The sequence below is a fragment of the Drosophila arizonae genome, chromosome 4 (genome assembly GCF_054131065.1).
Source record: "Drosophila arizonae isolate 15081-1271.41 chromosome 4, UAZ_ARI_1.0, whole genome shotgun sequence".
NCBI lineage: Eukaryota > Metazoa > Arthropoda > Insecta > Diptera > Drosophilidae > Drosophila > Drosophila arizonae.
In genome coordinates, this window is record NC_142924.1 from 2611727 (window position 1) to 2629612 (window position 17886).

The 17886-nt window shown below is 41.8% G+C and overlaps 2 protein-coding genes and 1 non-coding gene across 3 annotated transcripts; 2 read left to right on the top strand and 1 right to left on the bottom strand.

The window, feature by feature from the left end:
• Window positions 1-1258: 1258 nt before the first annotated feature.
• On the top strand, window positions 1259-4510 carry LOC108614664 (uncharacterized). Its single transcript, XM_089467313.1, has one exon. It carries the CDS (start codon window positions 1392-1394, stop codon window positions 2484-2486), a length of 1095 nt encoding a protein of 364 aa, XP_089323439.1. The 5' UTR covers window positions 1259-1391; the 3' UTR covers window positions 2487-4510.
• Window positions 4511-4588: 78 nt separating this feature from the next.
• On the top strand, window positions 4589-7909 carry LOC108612726 (uncharacterized). The gene has a single exon (XM_018005693.2). It carries the CDS (start codon window positions 6254-6256, stop codon window positions 7094-7096), a length of 843 nt encoding a protein of 280 aa, XP_017861182.1. The 5' UTR covers window positions 4589-6253; the 3' UTR covers window positions 7097-7909.
• Window positions 7910-10847: 2938 nt separating this feature from the next.
• Window positions 10848-10920, bottom strand: TRNAM-CAU (transfer RNA methionine (anticodon CAU)). The gene has a single exon. It is a non-coding gene; the product is annotated as a tRNA-Met (tRNA).
• Window positions 10921-17886: the final 6966 nt, after the last annotated feature.

Genomic DNA, 17886 nt, shown 5'->3' on the forward strand with positions numbered 1-17886 from the left:
AAAGTCGAAACAACGAGAAACGGTAAAATTATTACAAATCAAATTGCGAGGAATTTTGTCGAATTTGAGAATTTTTAGGGAACACAGCAGTTTTACGAATTATTGAGATTTTCGACCTAGCGGGGGACATACTGCGACTCAAGTAATAAATATAATGCAGCAATTTTGTAATTATATATACGCTTATACTTAGCATTTGTGCTAACAATGAAGAAATTAGTCGGCTCAGATGTGAGCTCAATTATTTCGCATATTGCAAATTTAATTATATCTAGCCCTACTCTGAGACTCAACGCAATTCATTTGAAAAGAAGTTCTGAGAATTTTGCGGCTACACAAAGAAGGCCAAGCAGCTAGGCAAAGTAATCGTTGGTATTTTAGCAAACAGAAAAGGGCATTGAAGTGAATTAAATTGATAAAAAAAATAGATATTTAAATATGCATTTAATATGTATTAAAGCAGACAAATCTGAGCTATCACTGAATTGACTGATAGTAGTTTCTAGATAAGTCCAATGGATGACCCAATTTGAGGAATATTTTCAGCTGCTGATCCCCTTACAACCCACAGAGAAAGAGAGAGAGAGAGAGAGAGAGAGAGAGAGAGAGAAGGAGAGTTGGCATTTTTGGGACTTCCCACATGTTTCATTCAGTGCGCTGTCTGCCTAGTTGAGGGCAGGTGTGGTGATTCACGTGTAAATCGGCGGCAGAAACGTCAGTCGGAAGTTAGTAACTGTTGATTGTAAGGCAGTGGCTGGAGGTGTTCGAGCCGTGGCTCGAGTATGACGCGCAAGGGTCACGTTCTCCATCACGCACTCAAAGCGCAAAAGCTCAAAAAGTGCAAAAACACTTGAGTTTTCCGCAGCAGCAGAACAATGGCACAAAAACGGGGAGGACGAGAGCCGCACGGCCAACTGGCAGCAGGCAACAGGCAGGCAGCAAGAATCACGTTGACAGCAGGAAGCAGGAAATCCAAATAGGCAACAGGTAGCACGAACCACATGTAAATATCGATGCGAGAAGAAGAAGAAGAATGGAATTGCTGCTGCTGCTCACGTTGTGGCTGCCACGGCAGCTGCTTGGTTACTGCTGGCTCGGAGCTGGGCGACAGGCAGCCAGCGCACGAAGTGTCCTCGTCCTGCGGGCTGACTGTGCGAGCGGACGCATGGGGGGCGGTGTGCGGCGCACGAAGGTTAAACGCGAAGCTTTTCGAGCAGCAGTCGACATTGAGTGCAGCTATAAAAGCGACAGCAGCAACGCCTGCCCCAGCAGTTGATGCCAGCAAACGTCGCGAAACGCATTCCAAGTGAAAGTGAAGAAAAACTTGAAGCTCTAAAATAAATTCTGAGCCAAGAACTATCCAAGAGAACTATTTAAAACCCGAACGTGAGATGGATACGCTAACTCCCAACAATTGCTCCAAGTCGAGCTCCAAGTCAAGTTCCAATTCCAATTCCTCGATGGATCTGGGCGAGAAGCAGCTGAAGCAGCAGAAGCGCGGCTCGCGTGGCCAAAAACTATCGCGATCCCGCAGCCTGCTGCAGCTGCTCAGCAGGCACCTGGGCAGGCACTTCCAGCACCATCACCATCATCAGCAGAACGATACGGTCTACAGCAGCCAGGATGACATACGCAGCTCGTCCACGGACTCGTTCAGCTTGAGCGGCTCGCGCAACGAGTGCCTGGAGGTGCTCAATGGTGGCTCCAGTCTCGATCTGGAGAACACTTCGCGCACTTCCTCGGCCTCGTTCTCGCCGGGCATGGAGTTCTACGACAACAACGCGCATATCTATGTGGAGACGGTGTACCGACCCGGCAGCGCCATGGAGCAACTGCATCCCCATCACTACGACGACAGCAGCAGCAGCGGCGCCGATGACGACGAGCATGAAGATGAACATGAGCACGAGCACGAGCATGAGCATGAGCCCCAGCAGCAGCAGAAGCGTCAGCGTGAGCAGGACGAGAATGAGAACTTGAATCAGCTGAAGCCACAGCCACGCTCCGCATCATCGGCATCGACTGGCAACAAGGCTGGGTTGCATTTGAGTCGCATCTCCATCTCCTCGTCCGTTAGCCGCATGCTGCAGCACTTTTCCACATCGGCAGCCACAACGGCAACGGCCTCGCTGCGCTCCCTCTCCTGCAGCAGCACGCCGCTCCGACAGCGCGACGTCTCCTCGCTGATGCGGGCAAAGAAGCTCCTGACGCCGCACAACAGCCACAATAGTCACAACAGCCACAACAGCCACAGCAGCAGCTGCAGCAGCAACAGCAGCAGCAACAGCCGCAACAGTAGCAACAGCAGCAGCAGCAACAGCAGCAGCAGCAGCTCAACAAAAAAATCAGCCAAAAAGGACAAGAAACAGCAGAGCATACTGCGACCTCCAGTGCAGTATGTCTACATGAAGGGCATGTCCGGACTATACTCCCGCGTGCCCAGCTATGCCGCCTGCTGCCCCTACACGCTGCATCACATGTATTAGACAGAGCAGCGGCGAAAACGTCATCGCGCCGAGGACATTGCCCAGCGCAATTTCCGGGTGAAGGCCAACACTGCAACAGCAGCGACGGCAGCAACAAAAAGGTGTCAAAGTGAAGTCTGGGTGGGTAGTTAATAGGGAAAAGTAAAAAGTAAATCGTGATGTAGTGCCTAAAAAAAAATTGGATATGCAGCAGAGCAACATATTTTATAAATATGTCAGAGAGAACAATATCTAAAAAAATTATACACAAAAAAAACACAGTTTCCATATATTTGAATTATTACAAAAAATAATACATATGTGTGCAAAGCTATTCGATATTTAGAGACTTTCAGTTTACACAGTAGCTAAAATCTAGTAAATATTATATAAGCATATACCCTATCTAAAAAATACACACAACAACAACAACAACAACACACACACACATATCTTCCCATGTAGTTTTTAAACTCAACTTTTCGGAGCTAGGCTCAAATGATAAATTATGATATACACAAATAAAAGAGAAAAATCTATGAAAAACGTTTGTTATTTCCAATTATATTTTGCACTTATTTCAATGGGCACTTGACTAGACAAAATTACGAATTTATCTAAGATATTCCAAAATTGTACAAAACCAAAGGAAATACAAATATTTGAATATTATAATTTATTTATTTACAATAAATTTCAAATATACTTCCATACACTTTATTCATTTCCAAACTAAACACAAAATGCAGAAAACTGAGCAAAATATAAGTAAAAACGTTTAGCACCTAAGTAAAAATACCCTATATTTTTAGATCGTATAACCCTAAGCATAAGTCTAGCTGTGAATAAATAAAAAACAATCTAAAGAAAAAACTCTGAAATGTTTTATTTCTTATAAATATTTCAAATTCCTAACAGTTATTTTCTAAAAGCTTTTCGCGAAAGCTCTTGTGTGCGCTTGCGCCTTGGCTGACTGACTGGTTGGCTGCCTTGGGAACAGTTCGCTCACTGTACTCTGGGAACAGCTTTGTTTTTGGTGTCGCCTTGCGTTTGCTGATGTAGGTAAAGTCCTCAATTTTCGAGTGGCCGAAGGACTCGACCTTATAGTTTTGACATACGATATGATGTCGTCTGCCTGAGCCAAACTACATATTCAAGCTCGATGGATGACGTTAATCGGCTGCCGTTCCGGCAGTTGTTGTTGTTGCATGTTGCAAGTGCTTGCTAAGCCGCCGCATGCATTATTAATTTGATGGCAGCGTAAAATTCAAATCTCTTGAAATTCAATGTGGATTTGCAGCTACTTTGCTTACTTGAGTGAGGCTAATATACCAATGCAGCCCTATTGATATCTCAAATAGAATTTCATTATATATTTCGCTTCATAATTGCCATATGACATAGACACTGCATTCATTATTACTCTTATTCCGTCATCACTGTTTCATAATTATGCTCAGCCTTATCGTGATTGGCTGCAGTCGTTAGCCTGCAATAGTATTAGTGAGATACCGAGAGCTTGTACAGAGCTCTTGTAAATATGTTATCCAATTGAGTTTGCGTTTTAGTTGCACGCCTATCACTTTAAGAGTGAGAGAGAGAGACAACAATAGCTGTTGCTGGGCTTAGTCTGCTTTTAAGCTTTTACTGAGTGAGAGCGAGACAGCTACTTAGGTCATTTTAACATAGCCGATATGATTTGGAATAGAAATGGAGAGTCTGAATGGGAGGCGATCAACTTTACTCAACTGCGACATAGTATGTATTCGCATGCATACATGTTTGTGCTTATTTGATTGAATTATAAGTTTCGATTGCAACAAATAGAGAACTCTGTGTATATGTATATTAACTCTGTGTATATTCTATATTAAATATCTATCATTTCTGTTCTTCACCTTAGGCAGTTAATAGGCGTAACTGGTTAAATAAAAACTATATTTAACTAAATTTTGTTGTTGTATTTAATACTTTTTTTGCTGTACAATAGTGCTTATTATAATGTACCATATATTCATTTAAATTAAATATAAATTCTACTTACCAAATGCAGGCCTTTAAAAATCATCTGATCCTCGTCCTCTTCATCTAAAAATAAAAAGAAAAGTTCAACGCAAATTTAGTCTTTGATGCGTGGGAGCTTATCAACTATTATTCTATATTTAAATTGATAGTTAACAAATATTTGCAGTTGCAGGGATGTCAATTATATTTAGAGCTTGGCTCTGTCAAATGAACAAAGGGCTGTTAATGGGATTGACGTCAGGGGCACAAGAATTACGCCTTTTAATTAGAAGATAAACAACAGCAGAACACGACAGGAACAATTATCGCAGTCTCCCCCGCACACACACACCAGACACACACACACACAATGCCATTAAAACAACGGATTTCATTAAATCGCCATAGACAAATATCCAGCATTCGCCGTTTCGCATCGCTCCTCGTCCATCTCGGCAATCACGCCCATCGTGTCGCCTCAGACCCAACCGCAACGAGGCGTAAAATTGGCAGTCAGTTTTATTTATAGAGCATTAAAATCAATTTTGTGCGTAATTAAATAATAAAAAAAAAAAGACAACAACAACAACAACGGCTACGACAACAGCAATGTCGCGAACGTGAGAACAATAGCTGTAATCTATTTTTGACGGCCTTAATTGCGGCTTATGAATTCTCTTGGCGACATCTGCGTGTAGCTAAAAAGCTAAAATCCGCCAACACCTGCAGCCACCCACGTACTTAGTCCGGATATATCTGTGCGGCAATTTAAAGTTTAGAAATAAACTCAAGCGGGTTTATTTTTATAGTAAGTGAAGAGGAAATGGAGACAAATCGATGCGTAAACATTTTGCAATTGCGCTGCAAAAAGCAATTAAAGTGCAGGCCACACGCGACTAAGCAAATATGGCAAGTGCCACCAGCGCCAGGAGGCAGGCAGAGCAAACAAACAACAACAACAATTGGTAAACAAATGCCACACAATTCAAATGTTGCCATTGCTGCCATTGTGTATTGGGCAACGGCAACGGCAACGGCAACGGCAACGGCAACGGCAACGGCAACAGCCAAATAATCATAATAATGCACAACGCAGTAAGGCAACAGACAGGCACAGCGTGAAAGAGCGAGAGGGAGAGAGACAAGGGAGAGAGAGAGCTGTTGTAAGAGAGCGCTCGCTAGCGGCTGTTTGCAGCCATCGCAGTCTGCAGACCGGGCGAGTCTATAAAAGCAAGCGGCAAACGATTTGCCGACTCAAACGCGAAAGGACAACGTCTGTGTGTACACACGAAGCTCTGAGCAGAAAACAAAAAAAGAGAAGCAGAAAAGAAACAAGCAAAACGCCGACAAAGTAAACACAGTGCATGTGTGTGTGTGTGAGAGACTGTGTATATGTATGCGTGTATCGGACCGGCAATAACAAAGCCATAGACAAAGAGAAAGCGGAAGTGCAGCCTGCTTAAGCTGCTTGGAGTACAGCAAAGTCGGAAGTCGGAAGTGCAGCTTCTATATAACTATTATATAGATAACCTTTAAGCTACAGCTAACTCTCGCTAACAACCACAACAACAACTCAGCTCTAGACAACAAACGAGAGCGCATTTTCAATGCATTTCAAACTGTGTAGACTGCAGTAGGCATTCGCTATATAGTACTACAGTAACTACTCGCCAGCCGCAAAGGCAAAGCCTGTTAGCTATAGTTACCTACAAGACTACAGTAAACTCTGCGGAAGCAGCATACATAGAGTAAGCAACCTTAGAGTACAGTAAGCACTCCCTGCAATGGGCACGCCACACGTCTGCTTTGCGGACGAGCTGCAGCAGCAGCCGCCGCACAACAACAACAACAACAACAGCAGCAATGGTAACAAAAATTGGCTGGAATTGGAGCTGCAGCCGCCGCAGCACTCGCCCAGCCTCTCGCCAACGCCCCGCTACGAGCGCAACATGGGCTTCTTTCAGCTGCTCAGCCGACGCTTTGGGCTGAGGTCAAGCGTTGACCTAGTTGATGCAGCTGCACAGGAAGAGGATGCGCACAGTTCATCGACCGATTCGTATTCATCGGCTAGCCGTGGCTTAGCTGCTGCACGCTTGGAGCTGATGTCCTGCGCCTCCAGCGAGACGAGCAGCACCATTGACATCGAGGAGCAGGAGCAGCAGCAGCAGCAGCAGCCGCAGCAGCAAGACCAACGCAAATCGTTGTCTCGCACGAGCTTCTCCCGAATGCAACGCCGGTCCACATCGTCACTGCGACGCGCCTTTGAGAGCCTCTCGCTGACATCGCGCTCGATGTCGTGCAGCGGCCCCTCGCCGCCCCCACAGCCGCACCCACACCAGCAGCAGCAGCAGCCGCAAATGCCATTGAAGTCCGCTCTGAAATCGGCTTCTACTATTGAGCTGCACCAGCGTCAGCACAAGCTGGCCACCAAATCGACGAGCAGCTCCAGCGCCTGCTCCAACTCATCCACATGCGCCGCGACCCAAGCGAAGCACAGCAAGGCGAAGCCGCCGCCACAACGCATCCTCCGTCAGCCCGTCTCCTATACATATCTAAAGGGCATGTCCGGTCTGCCGACGCAGCGCGTGCCGCGCAGCTCCGTCTGCTGCCAATATGCGCGGCGCTAACGGGATCGGCAGAGAGTTCATTATCTATCGTTATCTATTCATAGCCAATAGCAGTTGATAGTAGTTGGTATCACGTAGCTCACGTAGCTCACATAGCTCACACAATACATAGTGTCAAATGCCACGCCCATTCATTTCGAAAAACTGTGATACAATTACCTTCTCATATCCACAGCAGCTCATTTCACAAAACAAACACCAAAGAACATCCCCAAAAGAGAGAAAAAAAAAACACATTTTCCAAGACTTTAGCAAATAGAAATAGAAAATTTTCCACGCGGCTTTCGATTCCAGCAAAACCGAACAGAAGACTGTCCCAAGGGAAAGTTTTGTATTGTTCAAAGAAAATTGCTTAAATTTAATTAAAACTATAAAAAAAAATTATATAAAATTATAATAAATTTATTGTACATTCGTGCCTTTATCCCAAATTCGAAAAAAAAAAACTAAAATTAATTTTAATTTTTAATTATAATTATTATAGATATATAGATTCGTCTACTATGCGTACTCAATTAGTTGCTGTAATGGGATCAAAATTTTCTCTGTTAAATATACTATAGTCTAACTTACATATATATATGAATACTTAAGTACATTAACTATGTTTTCATACAAGTATAAATATGTATAAACTTCATTCGGTAGTTAAGATTTTGCTCTTCAAATTTTGAAATTCATTTTTTTCTCGCACTCTTCAGTCGTAGGGCACATAGATAAGATGAGAAATGTACTAACTAACCAAGCATTGCAATTCAAAACTGATTATATAGACAGCATATATATATATATATATATGTATACATATATATACCATATACAAAACACTTGCATAAATTTACCGTAATGTACTTATAATGAACAAACAATCTAAGAACTCAACTATATATATATAACATATATGATTGAACGCAGATAACGGCATAAGCAATACAGTTATACACACATATATACAGCCGATTATAATGATATATATATACACATTTACTTAATCATAAGTTAACTATTTACCAACAACAAAAACAGCAAATAGAAGCAGCTACAAATGAATATTTCATTCACACAGCAAGTTCAATAAAAAGCGAGAAAATAATTTACACAAAAAAAAAAAAAAAAAATTATTGTTTTATCTTCTTTCTTGTCACATAACAATTGATATTTATTGGGAAACTTTGGCTATTTGAAAACGCTCATCGGAGAGTGACCCACTTGGCGAAGCTCGAGAAGTTGCCAAAAATAACAATTACAATGAATCAAGGCTAATTACGGCAACAGAAGCCCTTCTGCATATTGCGTATACGTCGCGTATGGCGGGCCTGATTACATTTATGCGCTGCTGCTCGCTGCCTGCTGCTCGCTGCCTGCTGCTCGCTGCCTGCTGCCTACTCAGCCGGCATACGGAAAACTAGGTCAGCGATTGGTACGGCAACATCATCAATATTTTCACACCCACCCACACATACATATATGAGTGTATATGGAAAGTACTTATTAATCTGATGGATGTCGTTGCCAGGCAAAGGCCGTAAAATGTTTATGGAAATTTATGGGTGCGAAACGCGTGTCCCTTGCTTGAATTTACAACAAGTCAAGCCTGACATCGAGGCAGACACAGTCTGGCCAGGCTCGGGCCTGAGCCTGGGCATGAGCCTGCCATTTGATTAACATTATTCCAACTGAATTGGCAAACGAACTGGCATGGAAATAATTACCTAATAAATATGACAAATACGTCAAGAGTTTAGAAAACGTTCTACAAACAGCCTCAAAAATTTCCATTGCATTTCAGTTCATTATTGTGTTTTAGGAAATATGATCTATGATAGCCGAATCGAATAGAAATTGATGACAAATCGGACTCAATTGATACAGAAGTTTTATGGCTCAATAAAACTCTTAATATGATGGGCCTAGTCGTTATAGTTTAATGCCCCCAAATCTATCATAATGCTACAATCTCGTTATTTTTAATAGTCGACTTAGCAATAGTGTCAAGTGCTTTGATCGAAGTCTCTAGCGAGTGCTCTTCCATATCAAACAGCATAACGCATACGCCCCATCCGCCGGCGCTGCCCATCGTTAGTCAAGCATTCAATACTCTCTCAAGGCAACAAATTAGCGTGTCAGACAGGCAATCAAAACAGTTTCTATTTTTTTTTTTTTTTTTGTGTTTTTTTTTCGGACAAGTCATAAATTTTGTTCTACTGACGAAATACGTCAGAAGGCAAAGGCACAGGCGCAGGAGATGGCGAAGGCGCAGGAGTTGGCGAAGGCAATGACTGTGCCCTCTGGGCGCGTCATATGTGTATTTGATAATGGAATTGCCTAAAAATACGTATTCAGTGACCTAATTTCCTGCTGATAGGCGACGACAAATGCTTAGCATTCGCAATGATATGTTTCGCTCAGCCTGCGTGATTTTTATGGCCCGCTGTTGCGCACTCCCCAACTTGGCCCAGTGAAATGGAAAATAACAATTGTGTATAAGTATGCCAGCCAGCCAGCCGCTAGCCAAAGGCGACCGCAGTCACGTAGCCCCAGCCCAAGGCTGCTCCAACTGCTCCGGCTGCTCTGGCTGCTGTTTGTTGCCATTTCAGTTCGGTTTGTGCGACTGTCCATATTTAATTAAGTTTGCGTTTTCTATTTTCCGTTCGGCTTTCTTTGTTTTTCCCGCTCTTTGAGCTATTTTTGGCCATTCGCTATTTATATGTACCCTTGCTTGGACCGTGTAACACTCACTTATTAATACTTGCCTAATTTTCGGGGCAGCTTTTGCATTTTTTGTGCCACATTATGCTTTCAGCTAATGGCAGAGTGGAAAAGAAGAGCCCATTCCGCAGCTGAAAGGATTTTTATGATGGAAGGCGCGTTAATTTGTCCCTCGTGTCGAGCAATAGCTGGCGTGAGTTACAACGAGAGAGCGGGACTGAGACTGTGGGCGGTATTTGGCCAGCAAAACAGCAGCATAATTAATCTTCTTTGGCTCATAACCACACCCCAAAAAAAAGACACGAGCCAAAAGGCAAACAGCGTAAATAACAACAACAGCAAAAACAATTAGAGGCAGCCAGCTGCTGCTGCTTGCCGAATTAAATGATACCTTAACTAAAAGGGTCAGAGTGAGTGAATTTCCTTTTCAATCTGATATACATATCTTCTTGACAGCTGACCTCATAAAATTTTCCTTGAAAAAAAAACTTTTTTTATTCAAGCTCCTCTTTAAACTGATATTTTTTATGCGGGCTATAAAAAAATGAAACGAGCTAAGTATCAGCTAACACTTGAGGTCTGTGATAACATTGATGAAGCAGATTTCTATCGAAAATACTTGCACACTTTTCGAAATTCAAAAAAAGGAACTTTTAGCTTTTCCATATATATAAACTTTTTTTTTTGTGTTTTTTGTTTTCATAAAACTTTTACTGCATAACTTAGGCTTTCCTTTCCTGAAATTTAAAACTAGGATTTAAGGCAAAAAAAGCGGTTTCACTTTGCATATGATACTTTGGTAGAGCTCATTTTCGACATTTTTGAAACTTCAAACTTTTCCTCGTTTTTGCAAAAGTTTTTGGGATGATCTTTGTATGCAAGAATGTATTGCAACAGAGTAATCAGACTTTGCTTAGCTTCAAGTATATTTTACTACTTACTGTTAATATCAAATGTGCATGCTTGAATACTGAATATGTCTATATATGTATAATTAAATATATAAAAAAAAATCATTCATGATTCATAGAAAAAAGTTACCTGCCCCGGGTGAGGATCGAACTCACGACCTTAAGATTATGAGACTTACGCGCTGCCAACTGCGCTACCGAGGCGTTGCATGCATGCTGAGATTCTTATGTGAAACAACTTAAAACCAGAAGACCGATCGAGTGCTCCTTGCTTTACATACATATATCATTTGATATTTCATATCAAAGTTCTATAGAATCTGTGTAAATTGTGTAAAGACTTCACTCATCTCTTGTAAAATTATCAAAATCCATATCCATATAGAAGATCATCTCTTATGTTACATTATATGTACATATATCTATTTATATTTGAGTACACATTTCTATATAAAAAGCAAACCATTGACCGTTCGCACCTTTACATAAATGAGTTCTTGCATTAAGACAAAGCCTGGCTAATAGCATCAGGACATGCCTTCGGCCCATTAGCCAAACAGAACGTAATATTATTATATTTTACTAACAAAATTAAACAAGGCATAAATATAAATTTTATTTTATTCATTTTAGCCGCATATGTGGATGGCATAGCGAGCCACCAAACATAAATACTCTGCTTAGGGTATTAAGAGCTTGTGTGAAATTCTTGTTGCGTTCTCTCTGATGACTTCTCGCTGAGCATAATTCCATTTTCGGCATTTGCCAGCACATGTCTTTATATGTTTTTTGCCACCACAACGCCTCCTCCTGCTCCTGCCACGTCTCTGTGGTTCACTTTCTTTCAATATTTACCTTAAAATTGTTTACCTTTATCATCTTACGCGGCGCTGCTTCAGTGGTTTTTCTGCTTTCTGTTTTTTCTTCTCATCTTCACGTTTTGTTCTTCTCCAGTGTGCAAGGCATACATTTTATGAGGTTTTCTCATGCTTGTTATCTTAACGGCAGTTTCCGTTGCTTTTTAATGGCACTCGGTAGTAATTTCATTTCGCAAAATATTGCTGCATACTTTAAGGAGCTGCGAGTCAAACATTTAATGAATATTTCAAATGTGGCTGCCGTTCTTGTTTGCTCTTGTTGTTGTTGTTGTACCGTTTGCTATTTTTAGCATCGAATCCTCGCTTATTGCCACAAATTGAAGACACTTCACACGCCAACGCGACGACACAAAACACATAGACAGAAGTGGCTGTATATTGGCTAAGCGCTGGTGTTACGTATACGCCTTGTTAGCCGGAAAAAGGCAAGACAAGCAACAACCTGCATGCTAATTCGCACTTTGACCCAAATACCAGACAATGGAGCCCCTCAAAGATGCGTGTACTCTGCCATCACCCAGCCAGCTGATGAGCCTAGCACCTAAGGACGAGCCCAGCCAGGACCTCAGTCAAGAGTGTGACACGAACTAAATAAATAATAAATTATCCCAGCTAGCAGCGAGCTGCCAGCAGCTCCACGCATCCTCTGCTGCCTTTTGCCGCAGCTCATAAAGTATGCACGATGTGTTGGTAATTGAACTCAATGCGTAAACAAAATGTCTACATTTCGGGCCACAAATATCTTCGCATTGGCGCTCAGTGCACAAAGCGCAACCTAAGCAAATATTCGCCGTAAATGGCCTAAGCTCGAGGGAAACCAAATGAGAGCTGCAAAAGCCAATGGTTTTCAATAAATCAATCGAGAGTCTTTGTGCAATTTCAGCTCTGATTGTCAGTTAACTCTGGCTCTCTCGCACTTCACTTCTTCACTTCACTTTTGTCTTTGGCTACATCGAATTGCTTTCAATCAGATAAATTTATAATGCGCTTGATGTGCCAAATTGTACATGCATTTAATGAGCAGAAAAAGTAAAATTGAATTAAATTTTCATTTTAAATATATGTAGATGCAAATTTCACTTTAACTTTTAACTTTTCTTTTGGAAAAATTTGAACTCCAAGTAATTTGTATCTTAACATAAATTTATATAAAAGAAGTTTAGATTAATATTTTATAGCATATATATTTATTTAAACCCTCTTATAACACTAATAAATTGGCGGACCTATTTATGTATCTAACTATTTATCTATCTGTCGGACTGCATTCTTCACTTATGAAATCCCAGTACTCATCCATAGTTCATAGTACTCCATACGCATTTTATCATCTAGTGACACTCTTATCTTTTACAACACTCCCTATATATCTATTAATCTGTCTATATCTCTACTTACCTATTTATTTATCACTCCATCTATCCATTTGTAATCTGTTTATCCATTTATCTTTATAATTATTTATATATTATGTATATATACATATATGTCTATATGTCTGCCTGTCTGTAGTCGAATATCATTCGTTGTTAGGCCTTTGCTGAGAGCATAGCTTATACTTAGTCAAGCCAAGTACAAATGCTACTATTTGCTACCAGCATTTGTCATCCGCTGTCGCTTAAGTACTCTAACCCCTCTCCTACCCATCTATGTGCATCCATCTATTTTAATATTTAGGGCAATCGATGTGGGGCCGGCTTCGCTTTGGCTTTGGCTCATGTGCTCGCCAGGGTATTTCGTATGCAGCTAACCGAAACGAAGCCGTTCTTATGCCTTTCTCATTTCGCATGCATGAGTTGGCATTTATTAAACATCCCGCACTGACCAGAGCTGCCGGCACTGCGAGCACATTAGCTGACATTGCGTTTAATGAGTTGCGGAGCTACGTGACTGCGAAAGGGGCGAGCGGGGCGGGTCAGGGGCAGGGGCAGCTGCGAGAGTGGGCCATAAAGATGCCAAGTGACACGTACGGCATATAAGCCACAATTACACGATTAGGCCATATAAACAGAGTCGGGCTCTAATTAATTATATTCAGTTTGGCCAGCAGCTGGGCAGGAGCATCCTTTATGCTGTTGAGCACTGACTCGCCCGCCCACTTCCCCCCGCTTTTCATTCATAAAACTGAAAAGCTGGCCGAGTGCAGCCGGGCGAAGGTTAACGCTTGCCCTGGAGGACGACACGATGACGTACCAGGAGCTGCGGCGCATCCTTGATCGGGTCATACGTCAGACGAGCAATTGTTTGGCCTTCGCTGCATACCGGGCACAAACACAATATAAGTGAGCCAACCACTTGGCGCGTTATCCTGCGGCAGCTCTTAAAGGATTTCATTCATAATTGGCCGGAAGCCCAGCCACGACGGCCACGACCTCGTCCCCATTCAGCAGCTATCCCGCGGGAAGCTGCCACCAAAGAGATTGTCTCCTGCTCCCGCTTATTCCTCTCCTCCTCTTCCCCCGGACTGCTCTAGACAAGGTCAGCTCAGCTCAGTGGGGCGACATATGCCGCCAACTGGTCGCCCGGGCATTGGACTAGGTCAGACTTGGCCAAGGCTCGCATTTGTTGTATTTCTAAGGCTTTGCGATTAAATTCAACCCATAACTCAAAACTTTGAATAGGCCTCATTATAATCGACTGAAATGGGGGCGTGGCCAAGTCAGCTAACAACAGCCAGTTTGAGTGCTCTCCTATGCTTACTCGGGTTTCATCTCATTTCAAAGGAAATCGTTATCCAAAAGTTGTCTGGCTATCAAATATTCTAGGTATATGCAAACGACAGACAGTCAGACAGGCTCACAAAAAGGGGCGTGACAGCAGCAATTTATGGCCAGAGGTACAGAAATGTAAATAGGCGTATACATATATACTTATGTGTATATGTATCTCACATACATATAGATATATATATTTAATTATTTATGAAATTTGTGTACTTGTCTGATACACTTATTTGATACCCTGTGCTTAAGCAAATGCATGGAATTTGCTGATTTAGGCAATTGTCATAGCTTCACTCATTTGAGCGGAGGAATTCTAATTCAGTGATGCTTAATGAAAATATTGTAATTTTCTTCTTTTTCTCGAATCGAAAGCTGAAAAACAACAAACCCAATAAACAGATAGGCAATAGTATCTATGAAATATTTTTTTATTTACTACACATTAGAAACTAACTACCTACGGCAGATATAGAGATTTAGATTATGTCATTTCACATTAAAAATATCCTTTTCTAGTTAGGGATATGCAATCTATTGAGATATAAGCCATATATAACTATATATGTCTTTATTCAAATAAGGTAGATATGATTACCATGACCTAAAACAATATATATACCTGTTTAGGCACCATAGATATCGATATATATATATATTCACATATTTTGTATATATGCACATACATTGAAGTCGTAATTCAAGACAAATTATCATAATGCACGAGTAAACACAAGGAATTAATTTTCTAAAGAAATACAGTAGATCGACCCTACAGAAACGACGAGAATGAATAACTCTACGAAAGCAGCTTTCATCTCAGACTCTTGCAGGTAGAACTCAATTTAAATAAACCTCATGCCCTCTTAAAATCTCAGCACAGGGTATACATCATATTAACATTTGACTTGAGAAAGAAAGAAAGAAAACCAAACAAACAAAAAGAAAAACCACTCAAAATTTGTTTTCAGCCTTAAGAGAGATTTTCTAATGTAATCGTTCAGCTAGTCAGGCCGAAAAACACATTTCGTTTTTTTTCTGGCATGCCTCAGTGAACTTCCTTGAAAAAACTGCCTGAAGCAGCGCAACAGAAACCCAGCCCAGGCAGCACGCCGACTTCTATGCAAAGCAGGACATTGAACCTGAGCGACAAAGAGAGAGAGAGAGAGAGGGAAGGAGAGAGAGAGAAGGAGAGAGAGAGAGAATGCCGCTGACGCACGCATTCAATTAGATAAAGTGCAAGGATATGCCATCGGGCTGCAGCATAAATTGATTTGCTCGATGGCTCGATAAGAAGCATTTATTGCGTATACGCAGCGTGTAACGTGCGACAGACAGCAGCTGGACGTGTCAAATGCTTGACAATTTTTATAGCCGGTTTTAGGCTTTCAAGAAAATACGCTGAACGCAGCTCGACCACAGGTTGAGCACACAGACGAAGGTTTTCAATGTGACGTCGTTAGATGCCATCATGAATGTAAATGACTAGGTGTGTGTGTGTGTGTGTGTGTGCTGTCGGCGGAAGCTAACGAAAGGCAGCTAACTGGGTCAGGGCTGCGTCGTAGTCGTCGTCGTTGTCGACGTCGGCTCCGTTGACGTACTGCACTGCTGCAGCATACATTCATATATGTATGGTATGCACCACCGCAGCACCACACAACCACAGCATCGCAATGCACTTGATGCCACGTCAGAAGACTGTGCGGTCAGCCATGTTAAACTAATTTCACATTTAAATACTAAATATATACATATACTTAATTATATATATATTGCGTATACGTCACGTATGCGGCATGCATTATTGAATCAGTCTGAGCTGAGTGCTTGAGGCAATGATTGATTTATTTATATATGCATTAGTTGCACATCCCTTGGCACCTGTCTGGCCACCTGCCTGGGCACCTGCCAGTTTATTAATAAACACCGAACACCGAAAACAAGAGGCGACATTTGGACGACGCTCGCGAGCATCGCGTGGCTTGCATAATGCGGCCACTGATGATGGGCAGCCACCACCACCCTTTGGCACCACCCCGACCGGCACGCCCTCAAGTGGCTGCTGCTGCTGGTGCTTATAAATAGCGCTTGCAACTAATTTGAATGTGAAATCGCGAGAGGTTCGCAACCTTGTCCCATAGGACACGAAACAATTGCAACAGAAGTGAGGCCAAAGGATGCGACAACAGCAGCAGCAGCAACAACAAGAGCAACAACAACAACAGAGGTCAAACAGGCAGGCTCAAGCCACTTGACCCAAAACACCAACAATAAAGGCAGCAACCACAATAATAACAACAACAACAGCAACAACAACAACAACGACGACGACTCAAACACTCACCGCGCTGATTAATGCGCCCTCTTTTATCAGTGGCTGCGGCACCTTTTAAGCCCGCCACAGATTTCCGCTCGAGAGATGGGCTTAACCTAAATATGTTGCCAGCAAATCACAGCAGCTTTTCCCGCTGTGTGTCGTACGAATTGACCTTCCAACGGTCTCTGGCTCGGCGCACAGCTATGACGTCACACACGCACACATACACAGAGATAGAGACATGGCGAAATGTCAGTTTAACTGTAACCCCCCGCACAGCCTGGCGTGTCACCCAACAGCGTAGCCATAAAATCAAGTAACAAACACGCTAATAGGCATTGCCTGACTTTTATTCACTGAACCTTCTTTATCCTCTTTTAATTTTGTGAAACATATTAGCCGACAGCTAGGTGGCTAATGCTGAACTTTAAACTTCGTCAACTAAAAGGTCGACCAAGTTATATTTTAAGTTGATAGAGCATTAAATGTCATTAAACATATATGTGACATTTTTTTAAATATTTATGCATTAAATGTCACAAAAAATATGCGATTTATCATATTTACACATTTTTCTTTATAAAATTTTTGAAAAATATTCAGCTATAGACCAAAACCATATTTATGTATTTTTAATATGAGCAAATATTTAGAAACTGGTTTCCCTTTTTAAAGAACAAATATACTTACTATATACATTAATAGTTAATATATAATGTCATATAGTTAATAATTTATATCATATTGTATTCCTACATCTTTCATGTCTTTATGTTATTATTGTTATTATTATTATTTTTATTTTTTTTTTTTTCAAGCATTTTATATTAACTCTAATCTGAAATAAAAAAACACATTTCATAAATAGTAAAATATAAATAGTCTCTTATCACAAACATGAGCATATTCACAATAGCCAATGGCAAGGGAATGCATCGAAATTTCGAGTCGAATTTCAATGTCTGCGTTTCGCTCCACATTCTGTGCTGCAGCCTTGAAAGGAGAGGCGTAAACGGCTAGATGATAGCCAGCAAATGGCCAGATGCGCGCAGCAGTTGGCAGAATCCTTCAACTGCAGTTAAATGCCAAATGCGACAATAAGGCGCAATTGCCGACGGTTGCAGACGGCTGGGGCAGGGGGCAGAGCTGATGTCGCCAAAGGGAGGCTGCAACAATTTTATTGTTGTACCAGAAATGGGCTAAGGTGTCAAGCAAGCGTAGCTGTGTGTGTGTGTGTGTGTGTGTGTGTGTGTGT

Bases quoted from the DNA above. Each gene is read 5' to 3' on its own strand.
- LOC108614664 (XM_089467313.1), top strand. From the start codon at position 1,392: ATGGATACGCTAACTCCCAACAATTGCTCCAAGTCGAGCTCCAAGTCA.
- LOC108612726 (XM_018005693.2), top strand. From the start codon at position 6,254: ATGGGCACGCCACACGTCTGCTTTGCGGACGAGCTGCAGCAGCAGCCG.